Below are 17,083 nucleotides of genomic sequence, written 5' to 3'. Positions count from 1 at the left end.
CCCATGAATTAAAATATTGTTTGTATTTTTTTTAAATGTGTTGTATTGTTTTAAAAGTATGGATATTGTTATAAAAAGTATTATTGAACACACACACAATATTTTACAATGTAGTCTTAACTAATCTATGAATTTTATATTTTCTATGTTGTTACATCTGTTCCTCAAATAAAATAAAAAAACTGGTTTCACTCATTTTCACTTTTTGTGGCGCTTGTTATTGCAGACCATTTTGCTTGATTCTGTTGTGCGATATCTGGCAACACGTACAACCCAGGAAGAAATACCAGCGTGGACGTGACGTGAGAACGTTTTTTTGAAATAGTGAGGCTTTTTTAACCTTTACGTGTTTTTTGCGATCGAGATCTCGTCTGTTCCATCTTTTTTTACAGTTTGGTTCCATCGTGCTGTAAATATTACAGCTTTGCGTATTTCTACATCTGATTGCGGTTATTAATCACTGCACACTCAGTATAATTATTTTATTTTGAAGTGGCATATTTTTCATTAGTCCGTAACAATTGTTATTTTTTTAGTTTTAATTTGTTATGGCAGGTATTTCTACAAAGACTGTGCACGAAATCTTTCAGACTATGGATTATGGATCATCCAGCACGAACACTTCAACAGCACAGGTAAAGCGCGGTCTCCTCGGGGGAAATTATCATCTTTGTATCTTAAATGTATCTTGGGCAAATTGTATTATTTTAAGCATCACAGCATGCTGCCACTTTATCACCCAATGTGAAATGATTTACATGTGACAGTACATTAGGATGACCGCTCACGAGAAAAGCATGTGACAAGATGCAGGTTGTCCTCTTGCTGTAAAATTGCATTAAAAAACACAACGCTGTGCGGATTGTACTTCTTGATGCATGTCTCTAAGTAATAGTTCACTTAAAAATGAAAATTCAGTCATTTATTCATCCGCAACATCCAAATTCATATGACTGTAATGTAAAACACAAAGGGATGTGATTTAGAAGTTCGATAAAAAACAGACAGCTTCAATCACCATTCACTTCCATTGCATCTCTTTGCCATTCAAGGTTGTCAGTGTTTATATGTCTTATCTTACCCTTTATAAAAATCCAAATGAAAGTCATACAGGTTGGAACAACATTAGTATAAGTAAGTTGTTATTGTGTGTGTGGTAAAACTTCCCCTTGAAGTATTGTGAGCAAAGTTCAAAACGGTTAACTGTTCATGTATTTTGTAAGAGCCATAGTTCTGTGAATGATCTACTGCAACCTTCACCCTTTTTTCACGAAGCCAATCTATTGGTTCTCTCAAAGAGCTAGAACACACCAACCTACAAGTTTACTTCAATCAAACATGGTTGTATTTTGAAGCATACATTACCAAAGAAATTCGAATTTTCAACATAAGTTGAACCTAATTCTCAAGTATAGTGTCATAATTTCTTTCTCATCTGTGAGAGATGTGCATTCCACTGAAATGTGCATTCTCTCAGGAAAGTGTCCATTTTCCTGCATGTCTTTCTCTCCCTCAGTCCTGGCTGGAGAAGCACTCTCGCACTCTTGGCTTCTTCGTTGATGGGAAATTTTCCAGCCCTGCAGACAGGCAGACCCAGGATGTGACTGATTCCAAAGGTGAACAATATTGGATATTTTCCTGACATTCTTATCTGTTATCCAATCTTCCATGCAATGATAAGATAACTTCTCCTGCCCTCCTCCTCTGCCTTTACAGCAGCGGTGGTCTGCAGCACTGTTTGTGCTAAAGATGAGGATGTTGGGTCTGCTGTCTCCTCTGCAGCTCGAGGCTTCAAAACCTGGAGGGAACTCAGCTGTTACCAAAGAGCCAAAGTCCTACTCAAGTACTAGATCTTTACTCAAAATAATGTCATAAATAATTAACCTATCACAGTAATTGTCAGGTTTACATCGCTATTAATATATGTTTGTTCCCCAGGTTGGCGAGTGTTCTGCAAAGACACAGTCAGTGTGTATCTGAGCTGTGTGAGCTCTCTCAGTCTTCTACCTCTCCTACGGTGCTCATTAGACTGGCCCAATACTACGCCAGCTGGGCTCAACTAAGAGACACACTCATGCCTGAGTGGACCCCGCATGGTATGTGCATGTCGATTCGTTTATATGAGTTTGAGAGACAGAACTCGTATAAAAAAGGGAGAAAATGTGGCTAAGTCTACATTTTAATTTCAAAAGGCTCCCTGTCCACACTGGTGTTTTCAAGCGTTTTCCTAAAGTTGCTCATCCACATCTGAAAAATGCTTAAATCACATTACTGCGCATGTGTAAAACTTACTAAAAGGTCACTTCTGTATCATCATACCGAGAGAGCAGACATAATAAAGTTCTCACGCTACTCTTCTGGCACGATAATTTTATCAGCAAAATATCCAACCACTCAGTGTTGCGTCCAGGTTGCACTGAAAATGTGTCTAAAACGCAATTGTCATCATGTTTTGCTGCAGGACAGCAATTGTGAGTACATTTTCAGTCATCTTTGCAGGAATGCAGTATGAAGACCGTACAAAGGAACATTTCTCTTTAGCAACACTATGAATATATATAGCAGGCACAATAGTGCCGATATAGCTATAGACATCTATTGGTACAACATGTGTCAAAAGCATCAGTTTTCACAGTCCACACTACAACGCGTAAACGTCATTTTCAAATTTACCCACTTGGGAGAGCGTTTTCAAAAAGCTCAGTTTTCATTGATACAAATTCTCACTGTGGACAAAAGGGTGAAACGGAGAGAAAAATATGTGTTTTTAAATGAAAATGTACTAGGGGCTGCTTACACAACACTGTTTTTGTGAAAAATTTGAATGCACTGTGGCCGTTCATTTACACAACAACGGCGTTTTGGGGGCCTGAAAAATGCAAACTTTTGAAAACGTGTTTCAGAAAACGATACCGTTATCGTCTCAGTGTAAACTACAAAACTACATGCGTAGGTGACGTCCTACGCATGTGTATTACGTGTTCAGTCTATAGGCGTGTAGTGTTTCTTTACAAATTGGCCTGGCAGCATAATAAAAGTGTTTTTAATCGTTTTCACAGATCCGTGTGAATGGGACAACGTATTGTCAAAAACTGCAAAGGAAAAACTTCTCCATTCTTTGAACATCATTACCATGTAAACATACCCTAACCCCGGATTTTCACCAACTGCGGAGCGGCTGCGGATCGGCTTCAATACCCACCAGGTCCGGATTTGTTGCGGAACGGCTGCGGCCATGACTGACAGCTGAAAGCACGAGGACCCACGAGATCTCGCGAATTCACGTATGATCGCGCGATATAAGTGCTGAATTGCTGCGGAGCTCTCCGGCATCCGGCAAAAATAGAAGCTCTGCGTATCTGCTCCGGAGGGCTGCGGATCGCCGGAGTCGGAACGCAGCCGTTCCGCATTCAGTGAAAATACACACATTGACTTTAATGGAAACCTATTGACTCCGCAGCCGTTACGCAGTTGGTGGAAATTAGGGGTTAGTGTGGACAAGGCCTGTGTAATTGAGCAGGGAGCATGATGGTGATTCTGATGTCATGTTTTGCTTACTCCACTAGGTGTCGTGGTAGTTTCAGATGACTGCTCTGTATATTTTCTTATGCTGAAAGTTTTACCAGCCCTATCTATGGGTGAGTATTTCTTTAAACAGACACTTTCTTGTCTTGAAGTTTCACTCATGTCAGTTTCACTCTTCCAGAATGAATAAAGGGACATAAAACAGATAGTCCTAAATCTGATTTAAACAACTTGAGGAAATCTCACAGACGTCTGCATTTAAGCCATTTGTAGGTTAAAGGTGCTGTAAGCGATGTCGGGAGTCGTAACTTCTTGTTGACATTCGAATTGTTGTCAAACAAAACGGAGGCTAGCTAGACCCTCCCTCCTCCTCATCCCGTCTCCTCCCTCCTCCCCTCCGGCATAAAGGAAAGTCAAAGTAGTCACTACAAACAAAGTTAAGTGTTACTGATACTTCATTCAATGTGTAATGTCGCCAAGTTAGATCAATGCTTTTATATATTGCAGAACAGAATGCAGAAAAAGAGAATCATTATCTTAAAATCGTTTCGCCACCTGAGCGAGGTTTCAACTATAGATGGGTTTCCGTTTCTCGAATTACCCATTATCCCCTGCGGCGCGCCGGCATGTTGTGTGTCAAAGCTGTCATGCTTACTGCCTTTTCATTTACCCAAGTATTTTTGACTCTTTTGTGTTGAGATAACGATGACAAATTCATCCAAACCTGGCGACAAGGTGAAGGTTATTTACAGGGACACATTAGACGATGTTTGCAAGGCAAGATATGATGAGAAATTGAGTTATATCGATGTAAGGGCTCCTTACTCAATGTCGAAAGAGGACTGGTCATGTAATCCTGCGGCGTACCCCGATATTCAGGAAATGGACATTGCCAAGTATCTCATCCACACCGTTAATGCGTACATTTTTGAATTTTTGTCCCGTCAAAGTCTTATTTGATCGGTGAGTAATGTAGATGAACTGCCACGCTTGTGACAGGGCGCATGTTTAACTGCAGAAAGAGAGAGAGAGAGACGGTTGCGCGCGCACTCCCTCTCTCTTCGGAGCCAGGCGAAAGTGTAAACAAGACTTCACTGTTAGTCCATGAGCCAGGGCCCCAAATTTGGTCCATCGGTATCAACGGGGGGGCAAATGCTATCATTGTTTTTTGGCAAGGTATACACCCCTAGTATTAGAAAAATCACGATAGCAGTGCAGCGGTGGTAGCGAAATCACTTTTTTGAGCTCATGAAGTTACTAACCCCCTAAAATAAATTCCATTTTTGAAATCTGGTGTATATCTGGTTTAGGCTCATGCTAGGGATATTATCAATATTCTATAATATGGTGCTTGGTATCGTTGGAAAGGGGACCTTTTAGGCTTTCATTTAAGCCCAGTACTGAATCTGTCTGACAAACACAGAGGTCACAAGACTTCTTTAAACCAGAAATAACACACATTTTTTCACAATTTCCGCCTAAACTGTATGCTTTCTTTTATCCCTGTGGCATGAAAGAACAACATGGACACAAAACTCAACAACTTCAATACTCAAGGCACTCTGATGACTCAGAAAATGTATAATATACCCATACTATTTATTTGTGAGAGCCTTAAATTAGACTTGTGCAGCCAGCACAAGTCTTCAAAATAGAATAGAGCCAATAGAATGGACAAATAGAATACCCTATTAGTCCAGGGCCAAATGGCCTATTTATTCATGTACAGTTGTAATAAAAAGTAATTGTTTCAATAGTGTAGTCAATGGTGTTGTAAACATAACACTTGTAAGTGGTTTAACAAAATGTTTCTATCATGTATTTTGATATTCAGATATGATGTCAGAAAGTAGCTCGTGCACGGAATGTTGATGGATTTTGACAGTTTGACGAGGTTTTGTCAGTTTTGTGAAAAGATTGTTGGTTCAGTTGACTGGTTATAACAACACTACCAACTATGTCATCTTCAAACAACTTCCATTGAGTTCCAGGGGTATTAAATGTAAGTACAAAATACTTTTTCTCTTGTGCTTGTGAATTGGTGGGGAATAGTAGCAGTAGCTAATGTAAGCTTGGTGTTTTTCACACTTAGTATACTTCTTTTAAACTTAAAATAAGAAAGTATACTTTGTCTACTTTTTATGTACTTCTTCTCAGAAATAGACTTAAAATTACACTTCAGTGTAGGCCTACTTGATTTATACTGAGAGAAAAGTACAGGGCCCGTATTCATAAAGATTCTAAGAATCCTCTCAGAAAACTCTTAAAGGACAAGTTCGGTATTTTACACTTAAAGCCCTGTTTACAGATCGTTTCTGATGAAATAGAATGGTTAAGATTGAAATTTGGACACATGTTGCTGTCCCGAGAATTTTCGGTTTCTATGGTAGCACCCCCCCACCTCCACAATGGCTGCATAGGTGCACTATGCATCTTTTGCTGCAATTTTTGTTTAATGCGTTTTAGGAAGGATTGTTCCAGTGAACCTATGCAGCCATTGTGGAGGTGGGGGGGGTGCTACCCCAGAAACCGAAAATTTTAAATTTTAAAATTTTAAACCGAAATCTTAACTGTTCTATTTCATCAGAAACGATCTGAAAACTTGTCCTTTAATTTAGCTTAAAAACTTTTACATAAGAGTCTTAGCTTAAGAGCGATTCGGGGCCAATCTGAGAGCAACTCTGAGCAAGGAAAAGACAAAAACTTTCATCTTAGTGAGGAGGCGGGGCTGACCCCGTTGCTATGTATGACACAATCTTTTGAAGACTGTGATTGGCTGGTAGTCCAAGAAGGAAAAAAATAGTGATTTTAAGTATAGTGTCTATTCTAAGCCTTCACTTTGAAATTACATGCGACTGTGTACATTACACACTGCTGCATTGTTGCATTTTCCCAGTTGCCAAATATCGTAATGTAGTGATTACTTTCATTTCTGGCGCTATGGCATTTCTGCACTGTGTCGGAGATGTTAGCGCGTCTCTAAGATCAGTCACAAACATGATCCCTGCACGATCTAATCTATAGCGTCTTATTAACTCACTGTCATCCATTGTCTGCAACACATTTTTTCTCCCTCTTCGTCTTTCTGCCATGTTCTCCTCTGCTAAAGAATCTCTTCAGCCTCTGAAAAGTCCTCGTCCGTACTCCTTACAATTTTGACCTTAAGACTTCTTTTAAGGGTTAAGATGTTAGGGTTAGGGTTAGAGTTAGGTTAGGGTTAGGGTTAGAGTTAGGGATATATTATAAATAGTTTTTCCGCGTTAGAAATACAATGTGTGGCGAGAGGGCGTGACAAAAGACCGAAATGAGTGACTGACACGTGACACTTGAGAGCCCTGACTGCACTGTAGCAGTTACTGTTACACTGTTTAACCTGCAAGCTAGCTAGCCTGCTAAAAACACCAAGCTTACATTAGCTACTTCTACTATTCCCCACCAATTCACAAGCACAAGAGAAAAAGTATTTTGTACTTACATTTAATACCCCTGGAACTCAATGGAAGTTGTTTGAAGATGACATAGTTGGTAGTGTTGTTATAACCAGTCAACTGAACCAACAATCTTTTCACAAAACTGACAAAACCTCGTCAAACTGTCAAAATCCATCAACATTCCGTGCACGAGCTACTTTCTGACATCATATCTGAATATCAAAATACATGATAGAAACATTTTGTTAAACCATTTACAAGTGTTATGTTTACAACACCATTTACTACACTATTGAAACAATTACTTTTTATTACAACTGTACATGAATAAATAGGCCATATTTTGAAGACTTGTGCTGGCTGCACAAGTCTAATTTAAGGCTCTCACAAATAAATAGTATGGGTATATTATACATTTTCTGAGTCATCAGAGTGCCTTGAGTATTGAAGTTGTTGAGTTTTGTGTCCATGTTGTTCTTTCATGCCACAGGGATAAAAGAAAGCATACAGTTTAGGCGGAAATTGTGAAAAAATGTGTGTTATTTCTGGTTTAAAGAAGTCTTGTGACCTCTGTGTTTGTCAGACAGATTCAGTACTGGGCTTAAATGAAAGCCTAAAAGGTCCCCTTTCCAACGATACCAAGCACCATATTATAGAATATTGATAATATCCCTAGCATGAGCCTAAACCAGATATACACCAGATTTCAAAAACGGAATTTATTTTAGGGGGTTAGTAACTTCATGAGCTCAAAAAAGTGATTTCGCTACCACCGCTGCACTGCTATCGTGATTTTTCTAATACTAGGGGTGTATACCTTGCCAAAAAACAATGATAACATTTGCCCCCCCGTTGATACCGATGGACCCCCCTGGCTCATGGACTATGTCTCCAAACTAAGCGCTGTCTTGCTCTCTGGAGCCCTGCATTGACGGTTCACATCGCTGTAGCCAGGCGGCTGATATCTGCACAGCCCTTATTATACGGTACATTTAGACTCAAGACAATACCATCTGGGTAAAAAAAACAACAACACAACGCTCCGAACTAATTTAGTGTAGGAGAGAGATGGAGAGCAGAGGCACGGAGCGATGTGCTCCAGGTGTAACGTTAACCTCTGCCTCTGGCTCGACCAGCTGATGTGGCCACAGAGAAGTTAAGTGATGAAGGTGGACAATCGTCAGAGTGCGCTTCTGCCCAGCCAACACCTCTCAAGGGCTGTGTCATAGTAGCTGCCTGGGTACAGCGATTTGACAGCCGATGAGAGCTAGCGCATTTAGCTAGCCCATCTTGGAAATGATTAGATAGTGTCACATCTCCAGAGCACAAAACCTCTAAATGTTCACAAGAGCAGCACTGAACATTAACTCCAGCCAAACAGAGAATAATTGTATGATTTTCATGATCAGAATAATGCCGATTCAGGATATTATCATGCTCCGTAACACAAATGCTTGACCCACTTGACACACAAGATGGCGCCGTAAGGAGTTGCGCGGGAGAAATGTGACGTCATCGTAAATCTATCTATCTATCTATCTATCTATCTATCTATCTATAGATAGATTTCCGATGACGTCACATTTCTCCCGCAACTCCTTACGGCGCCATCTTGTGTGTCAAGTGGGTCAAGCATTTGTGTTACGGAGCATGATAATCATGCATTATTCTGATCATGAAAATCATACAATTATTCTCTGTTTGGCTGGAGTTAATGTTCAGTGCTGCTCTTGTGAACATTTAGAGGTTTTGTGCTCTGGAGATGTGACACTATCTAATCATTTCCAAGATGGGCTAGCTAAATGCGCTAGCTCTCATCGGCTGTCAAATCGCTGTACCCAGGCAGCTACTATGACACAGCCCTTGAGAGGTGTTGGCTGGGCAGAAGCGCACTCTGACGATTGTCCACCTTCATCACTTAACTTCTCTGTGGCCACATCAGCTGGTCGAGCCAGAGGCAGAGGCTAACGTTACACCTGGAGCACATCGCTCCGTGCCTCTGCTCTCCATCTCTCTCCTACACTAAATTAATTCGGAGTGTTGTGTTGTTGTTTTTTTACCCAGATGGTATTGTCTTGACACTGAGTCTAAATGTACCGTATAATAAGGGCTGTGCAGATATCAGCCGCCTGGCTACAGCGATGTGAACCGCCAATGCAGGGCTCCAGACTAACATTTCCACGAGGGAGAGAGAGCAAGACAGCGCTTAGTTTGGAGACGGTGAATTCTTGTTTACACTTTCGCCTGGCTCCGAAGAGAGAGAGAGAGAGAGAGAGAGTGCGTGCGCGCGACCGTCTCTCTCTCTCTCTCTCTGCTAGTTCTTTCAGTTAAACATGCGCCCAGTTCATCTACATTACTCACCGATCAAATAAGACTTTGGCGGGACAAAAATAAGTTCAATGCAGGAGAATTCATGCGTGAATTTAACTGAGTAGTACATGACCATGCACTCGCACAAATGCGACCATATAAAATTTTAACTCGCACATTCTAACAAAATAATTGTATGCTTCCAGAGACTTTCTTCCTCTTAATTCGTCAAAAGTGTACGCACTAACGGTGTGGATGAGATACTTGGCAATGTCCATTTCCTGAATATCGGGGTACGCCGCAGGATTACATAACCAGTCCTCTTTCGACATTGTGTAAGGATCCTTTCCATCGATATAACTCAATTTCTCATCATATCTTGCCTTGCAAACATCGTCTAATGTGTCCCTGTAAATAACCTTCACCTTGTCGCCAGGTTTGGAGGAATTTGTCATCGTTATCTCAACACAAAAGAGTCAAAAATACTTTATATTAACTGGCTTTCTATTAATGCAGCACACAGTGGCTACTGACAGCTTTGACACACAACATGGCGGCGCGCCGCAGAGGATAATGGGTAATTCGCGAAACGGAAACCCATCTATAGCTCCCATATAAGGACGCAATAATAGCAAGATAAAGTTAGCTTCGCGTTTCCCAGTGAGCATAAACAACGGCGGCGTCGTAAACACATTTAGTCAAAGTTGTCAATAGCCTATAAATGAACATTCAAATTCATAACAAACAGTGGGTGAAAACAATCATTCACACAAATTGTCGCCCTACTGTGAATTTTCTTGATCATTTATAGGCTATTGACAACTATTGATCGCGAGGTGCTAGAAACATATGTTGTATTCACTAAAGTTAACGCTGACTGCATAGTTCTAGCTAATTACATCCTTGTGTTGGTTTGGCGAACATGAACGTCAGTTTAAAAAGAAAAATGGATTTAACGTTACCTGTCCAGCAAAAACAGAGCAACTGAATGTCGGATTGGAAGCCCTTCTGCCGGCGGAGTTCTCGCCACCTTTCGAAGGTTTTTCCGATGTAAATTCGGGACTTCGCGCGTTCCTTATCCTTGTCCCTCTTCTTTGCAATTTGTTCATCGGAACGTTGTCTCCTTTGGTCGTGTGTCGGCCATAATTCAAACTTCCCTCTTCATGCTTCTCTCTCCTCCACACCCCCTTCATGTGCACGCGCACTAACCCCCCAAACCCCGCCCTCAAATTCTTCTTGTCGGTGATTGGCTGGAACACTGTTTGTTGTGTTTCGTGGTGCGGGTTGGCCCAGTTTGTTTTTGTTGGGCAGCTAGCGGATAGTGAGGAGATTTTTGCTGTATGTGACAAAAAATGTTTTGGCATCGCTTAGAGCACCTTTAACTTCTGTGAACAGCGTTAACAGTATTCAAAAATTAGACATGTTTCTACATGTAATTTCCTGGCTCAGCCAGTCGTAAACTACAATTTGGACTATTATTTTTAGTTGCACTAATAGCAGAAATGACATGTCTCACATTTAAAGGTAATAATACTAATTATAAATATAAATGTTTTTTATCCTTAGTTTTGACAGTGTTTTGAACATTGTTACAGTAAACTTGTGTGTTTTTTAGTGTTCTTAGACATTTGTGATTGGTTACTTTTACTGATTAAATAATATCATAATTCATTAGGATGAGTTTGTTGCTCCTAAATGTAAGCAGCTAGTTATCCTGTGTAAACGAGAGGTGAGGGTGCAAACCAAACTATTATTTATTTGCCTTCTATACTTATTTTCTAGGCAATGCTGTTATTGTCGTGCCTGGCAAGACTACCACTCTTCCTGCCCTTCTGTTGGCTCAGCTGTTTATGGAGGCTGGAATCCCTGCTGGAGTGTTAAATGTGGTGACAGGCACTGAAGCATCACTGGCTGCCAAACTGGCTCAAAATCCACAAGTGAACTACCTGACCTATTGTGGATGCAAACAGACTGGAGAAGCTGTGGCTAAAGCAGTGGCTGGCTGGGGAGTCCCCATGTCTTTCTCTCTCTCACAAAGCTCTGTGTGCCCTTTTATCATCTTTGATTCGGCAGACCTCGACAGTGCTGTGGATGGAGTGATAGAGCTGGCCTTTAAGAAGAAGAGAGATGTAAGAAGAAACAAAATACAGGCATTTTAAATTGTAATAATATTTCACAATATTACTGTTTTTACTATATTTTTGATCAAATAAATGCAGCTGCGGAAAGCCTTCTTTCAAAAACACTTAAAAATCGTAACTGCTCCAATATATACATATATAACTGATTTCCAAGGAAAATATGATACGGTATTTATATATGTATTTAATATCTAATATTTAATATATATTACTTGTTATTTATTCATATTAGTGGTTATTTTTAAAAAAGAAAACCAGTTGACAGTGCTCCAGCCGTACCGCCATCGTCCACTGGGGGTGCTCACAGATCGAAAACCACTGCAGCAGAGTCATGAAAGACATAATATTTATCTTTTTGCCTGCTTGTCTCTCTCTCTTCTCCAGTTCCAGTGGGTGCTCTGTGTGCAGGAATCAGTGTTGGACAGTGTTGTGGCCAGGCTGAAGTTGAGAATGGCTGGGATGAAATGCGTTTCTCTTGTCACTGAGACTGACAGGAACCTTATAGATGTCGTTGTTCAGGAGGCACAGCAGCAGGGGGCAACAGTGTGTAGATTTTTAATTGAATATGTCGCCAATACAAACATTTGAGCACATATTGTTTCAGCATTTACTTTTTTTTTATTTCTTATTGTTTTACATATTGTAGCTGATCCAGTCATGTCCTCCACCTTCTACTGGAGGTCTCTACCCTCCTACTGTACTATGTGGACTGGCTCCCTCCTGCGAATCTGTGATTTCACCTCCTCCAGGCCCTGTGCTGCCTCTCATATCCTTCAGGAGCTCTGCTGAGGGAGTTACACTTGGTGAGGCTGAAATGAAAAATAACTGAATTATATGAAGAATATTGTCTATACATGTAGTGAAAAGTTGTACGTTTTGTTATCTGTCGTTGTGTGTAGGAAATCACAGTCCTCATGGTCAGGCTGCCTCCATCTGGACTGAAGATTTGACTCTGGCTTTGGAGTCTGCAAAGAGGTGCATGCCTGGTCACGTATTTGGGCATCTGTCTGTTGTCTTGATCTCATTTTCTCTTCCTTTATCTGTTTATCTCTCACACCCTCTTTTTTTCTTTGTCCATAGTCTGTGCTTGGGATCGGTGTGGGTGAACTGTCATTCTGTAATGGATCCCGCACTGCCTATATGCGGACGGAGGGAGAGCGGGAACTGCACCGATGGAGGCAGAGAGGTATAAGAATTGCAAGAAGTGACATGTCATGTGCTAAGAATGGGCTTATGTGGTGTGTAGGCCTTTGTTTCTGTTCTCTTGGTTTTTCGTACTATTTTTCTGATTGGTTGTATGGTTTTGTTTGGTGTCTAGTTCAGAATGTCTGACTCTGTGATTTCCGTTCCTCTATAGGGGCTGTATCAGTTCCTTCGGCCATCGCTTTCACCCTCCCTCCCCCGCTCCATTCCCAGCTCTATCAACTATGCTGCATTTGGCTCTGTGGCATCCAAGTTCATGATACCTGAAGGATTTGATCCTTCCAGGTGGGTGTATTGTGGCTCATAGTTTAACAGTGAACTGAGAAATGAATATAGGTTTTGTAGATAATGTCATACATTTTTCAACACAAACAGACCTGTTCCAGCTGGTATGAACATCTAAATATGATCAGTATTTCAATTTAATTGAGTTTAGATTTTAATGCTAACACCTCATCTTTATAGGGTCATTCCGTGTCAACTCAATCGTCCCCGACTAAAATATTAGCTATTTTTTTTCTGGTGAAAAAATACATAAATGAAGATGAATATTTTCTGTGTGATCCACTATTTTTTTGGGGGGGGGCTTTAGAAAGATGGCAGCAACATTATTTTTGTTTTTTGTACAGAGATTAGTATGTCTGTTAGTAATATCTGTTGGCTTTAGCAACCCTTGTTGCATTATATGACAATGGTGACAGTTCAAAAATGGGAAAAGACCCGTGAAGAAAGTTTTAATCATCTAAAGAACCATTTGTGTAATAGAAAGACTCCATGGAACTATTGATGCCAATATGGTTCAAAATCATCAGAGATATGGGCTCAGTGCGGGTCCATGCTGAGTTCCGTGGACGCTATCCACGTACAGCCAGATTTTTGTGCATGAGTGATTTGAGTGCTCAAAAAAGGTCCAGTTGATAGTACACATGTGCCAAAAGCATCCGCATCTGCACTCACAGTCAATGGAGTATGCTCTGAAAGGCTTGCGTGCTCAACTGTGCAAGAGACAGTGGAAAAGGATGTGTATCTAAGCCTTTATCTGGGAAAGTTTCTGAATTTTGGTGATTTGCCACCGAACCACCCTGTACCAAAAATCATAATATTTTGCAAGATCATCTTATTACTATTACTATTACCATTACAAATACCAGAGAAGATTGTGTGGGACTTTCCACTCACCCCTCTTTTTGAAAATGAATTGTGACATTGCTAGAACCATTTTCTGATCAGCTTCCTGTACTATAGTTCACTGTATACTCACACTTCACTTACTACCTGTCTGCACCATAGAGATAGGATAAATGGTCTGCTATTAAAAAAAACCTCTCTTCACCTTCTAGAAGCCAAACATTTTGGCAGAATGAATGATGATGATGAACAGTACAGGTCAAGTAAATTAATCACAAAATAAAATGCACCCAGCCTCCAAATTTTTATCCACTGATTTTACTTAAAAAAAAAAATATATACCTACGGTAATTGAATGTGCAACCTTTATCAATAGCAAAAGCCATGTAATGTGATCATGGGGTGGCATGCTAAATGACCATTACTGATTTATTCTAAACTCAGACCTTCTATTGCTTTCTTCTATGACCAATTTCTCTTTCTTTCTCTCTCTTTCGCAGTGTCCCTCGCTTTTACCCACAGTTAGTGAGTGGTCAGTTGCGTAAAGCTGACTCGGGCTGCAGCAGGTCAGTGTTGGCCCCTGGGGGTGCTGTTCTGGCTCACTGCCCAGATGGAGGCAGGAAGGATGTCCGGAATGCAGTAGAGGCCGCCACTAAAGTCCAGCCTGGGTAAGAGCATATGGAAAAGTTCCTGTTTGTTTGAAAATAAATCATATGGACCAGTTATGGTAGCCAACCTTTTTTGATGGATAATAGTGACCAAACTACTGTGATGAACTGCTGTCATTGCAGGTGGATGAAGAAGAGCCCTGCTACACGTTCTCAGTCCATTTATTCACTTGCTGACAGTCTGGATAAGAGGAGGCGGGACATGGCTGTATCAATCCAAACTCAAACCGGCATCTCATTCGAAGAGGCAGAGAAAGAGGTGGAGCTTAGCATCTCCAGGCTCTCTGATTGGGCTGCACGCTGTGATAAAGAACAGGGTGTAACTCCAGTAAGAACACATGGTGTTGGAATGATTATTCGATTAACCCCAGATTTAATGTGCCTGCTTTCTAACTACGTGTCCATCTTATTAAAGTTCCCGCCCCAGTCTGGCTCTGCCCTGTCAACACCTGAGGCTTTAGGAGTGCTGGGAGTGATTCTCCCCAGCTCTAAACCTCTGCTCTCTTTGGTGTCTCTGCTGGGGGCAGCTGTTGCCATGGGAAATGCTGTTGTCATGGTGCCAAGTGAAAAATACCCTCTTCCAGCTCTTGAATTTATACAGGTTTGCTACAATTTTTTAAATAAAACAAAACAACTCAATTAATTTGTTTAGTACTTTTCACAATGCATATTGTTTCAAAGCAGCTTTACATAAAATGCTTATTTACATTTTAAAATTTAGTTATCAGCCAGCTAAGTAATGTCCATATGGTAATATACAGCTATAATATAGTACATGTTTTGTGGTTCGTTAACTTCAATTGCATCTTGTACTCGTAATGATTACAATATAAGGATTATATTTCAATAATAGGATAATATTTTAAAGTTTTGCATGTCATCTGTTGCTGTCATCTGAAATCTTTGCAGTTGTCGGTGTCGTCTGAAAACATTGCAAAGTCTGGATCCAATCTGTAGTTATTCCACTGTATTTGGTGCTGTTTCATCAGATATAAGTGTAGAACATGTTTATGAAAAGCATCATGTAAATGCTTAGCTAAAGAGATGCGTATTTAATATATACGTAGAAGAGACTGAGAATGCGTCTGAGCCCTGAACATTATCAGGAAGGATTTCCAGAGTTTAGAAGCCAAATTCAAATAAGCTCCACCTTCTTTAATAGACTTTGATATCCTTGGTTCTATCAAAAATCCAGCATTTTGTGACCTTAAAGAGCGTGGTGGATTTAGTTTGGAGTTAGACCGTTCAGGGCTTTATAGGTAAAAATTAGGTAACAGTATTTTATCAATCACATTTTTGTATATGTGTATTTTTAAAGTGGTTGCAGGAGACACTTCACACTCACTGCTGCCTTCATTAACCTTCAGTTTTCAGAATAAATCTCCACATTTCATTTCTTTATGTTTGTAAAGTCTTCAACTTCTATTTGTTTGCTCAAAGGTCCTGCAGGCCTCTGATATCCCTGCCGGTCTGGTCAGTATAATAACAGGGGGCAGGGATCAACTAACCCAGGCACTTGCCAACCACAGTGTGATTCAAAGCATTTGGTACTGGGGAAGTAAAGAGGTGAGGGGATTATTTATTTATTTATTTTCAGTCTTAAAATGGGAGTAGGAGGCATTGAGATATATGGAGAATGGAAAAAAATGTGTATTTGACATTGACAGAAACATGATATTGCAAAGATGGTGAACTCCATTATTCCTTTTCTGTTATATAGAACTGTATAAGCATACATGCTATTTTGACTGCTTTGAACAAGGAAAATGTTCTGTCAGCACTGGTCTCAATGGATATATGTAACTTCTCTTTTTAGGGCTGTCAGTTTCTTCAGTACTCCTGTATCAGTCCCCTTAAACGTTTGTGGCTACATTGTGAAGAGGAAGAGGAGAAGGAGGCAGGCCGAAACTGGAGCAGCTCAAATCCCTCTCTTCAAGAAGAGCTTTGGAGGAAGGCTGTGGTCTGGAAGAGTATATGGATCCCTACTGCATAAAAGCACTTATCATTGCCATTTAGACAATAAAGAGTGACCGGGGATGTTACAAGAACATTAGTTTCACTTTCACAAAGCCACGTATAATAAGAAAGAGTACTTTTTATTAGTATCCTATGATAGACGGTTGTATTCTGACAAACAAATAACTGTTATAACGAGTCTAACTTGTTTATTTTAGTACAGTAACCAGGTTTTAATACAGTGTACAAATTATTTTACAGAACTAACAATTATTTGTAAAACACATTGTGCTCTTACATACTGCTGTGAATTTCAGTTCCCTGTTGTCATTGGAGAAGGGTCTCGATGTGGTTGCAACTATATTGATATAGTTGCTTAAATGAAAACTAATTAAAAAGATTAAATGGACAGAAAACTGGTCTAAAATGTGTATTACTCGCTGCTACTAAACTGAAAGAAATAGCAATCCAAGGCTTAACATGTAGCATAGAGTATTGGGCTGGTTAGCAATTTATTTAGGCCAGCTCATTCACGAAAATACATTGACAGACATCTATTCTCAAACTATTTAAAAGCCGTATGCCTATATTTAAAAAAAACCTGATATTAAAACACCAATAATTTGGCATTCTATACCGACACTGAAAGCTGTTTACGACAAAGCTGAAATTATGACTCAGCGGCAGCCACACTCTGCCGAGTTCATTAAAGTTTCAAGCG

The 17,083-nt window shown here is 40.2% G+C and overlaps 1 protein-coding gene across 3 annotated transcripts; it reads left to right on the top strand.

Moving 5' to 3' along the window:
- Window positions 1–266: 266 nt before the first annotated feature.
- On the top strand, window positions 267–16,784 carry aldh16a1 (aldehyde dehydrogenase 16 family, member A1). 3 transcript variants are annotated; one of them, XM_079856682.1, is made up of 16 exons: window positions 267–635; window positions 1,517–1,616; window positions 1,720–1,843; window positions 1,939–2,096; window positions 3,567–3,638; window positions 11,049–11,395; window positions 11,792–11,950; window positions 12,054–12,210; window positions 12,307–12,382; window positions 12,488–12,593; window positions 12,765–12,895; window positions 14,239–14,406; window positions 14,530–14,734; window positions 14,822–15,007; window positions 15,847–15,972; window positions 16,223–16,784. In XM_079856682.1, exons 1-16 carry the CDS (start codon window positions 549–551, stop codon window positions 16,397–16,399), a joined length of 2,379 nt encoding a protein of 792 aa, XP_079712808.1. In that variant the 5' UTR covers window positions 267–548; the 3' UTR covers window positions 16,400–16,784. The 3 variants fall into 3 exon arrangements, with proteins under 3 accessions (XP_079712808.1, XP_079712807.1, XP_079712809.1); XM_079856681.1 differs by having other exon boundaries at window positions 1,717–1,843; XM_079856683.1 differs by lacking the exon at window positions 3,567–3,638 and having other exon boundaries at window positions 1,717–1,843.
- Window positions 16,785–17,083: the final 299 nt, after the last annotated feature.

Source organism: Squalius cephalus (genome assembly GCF_949319135.1).
Source record: "Squalius cephalus genome assembly, chromosome: 1".
Taxonomy (NCBI): Eukaryota; Metazoa; Chordata; class Actinopteri; order Cypriniformes; family Leuciscidae; genus Squalius; species Squalius cephalus.
Note: the sequence above shows the minus strand (reverse complement) of the source record. Positions and strands in the feature narration are given on the sequence as shown.

Excerpts from the sequence above, each read along its gene's own strand:
- aldh16a1 (XM_079856681.1), top strand. The coding sequence starts at position 549 with ATGGCAGGTATTTCTACAAAGACTGTGCACGAAATCTTTCAGACTATG. Across the intron at positions 2,097-3,566 it reads GCCTGAGTGGACCCCGCATG|GTGTCGTGGTAGTTTCAGAT; the intron begins GTATGTGCATGT and ends TTACTCCACTAG. Across the intron at positions 11,396-11,791 it reads CCTTTAAGAAGAAGAGAGAT|TTCCAGTGGGTGCTCTGTGT; the intron begins GTAAGAAGAAAC and ends TCTCTTCTCCAG.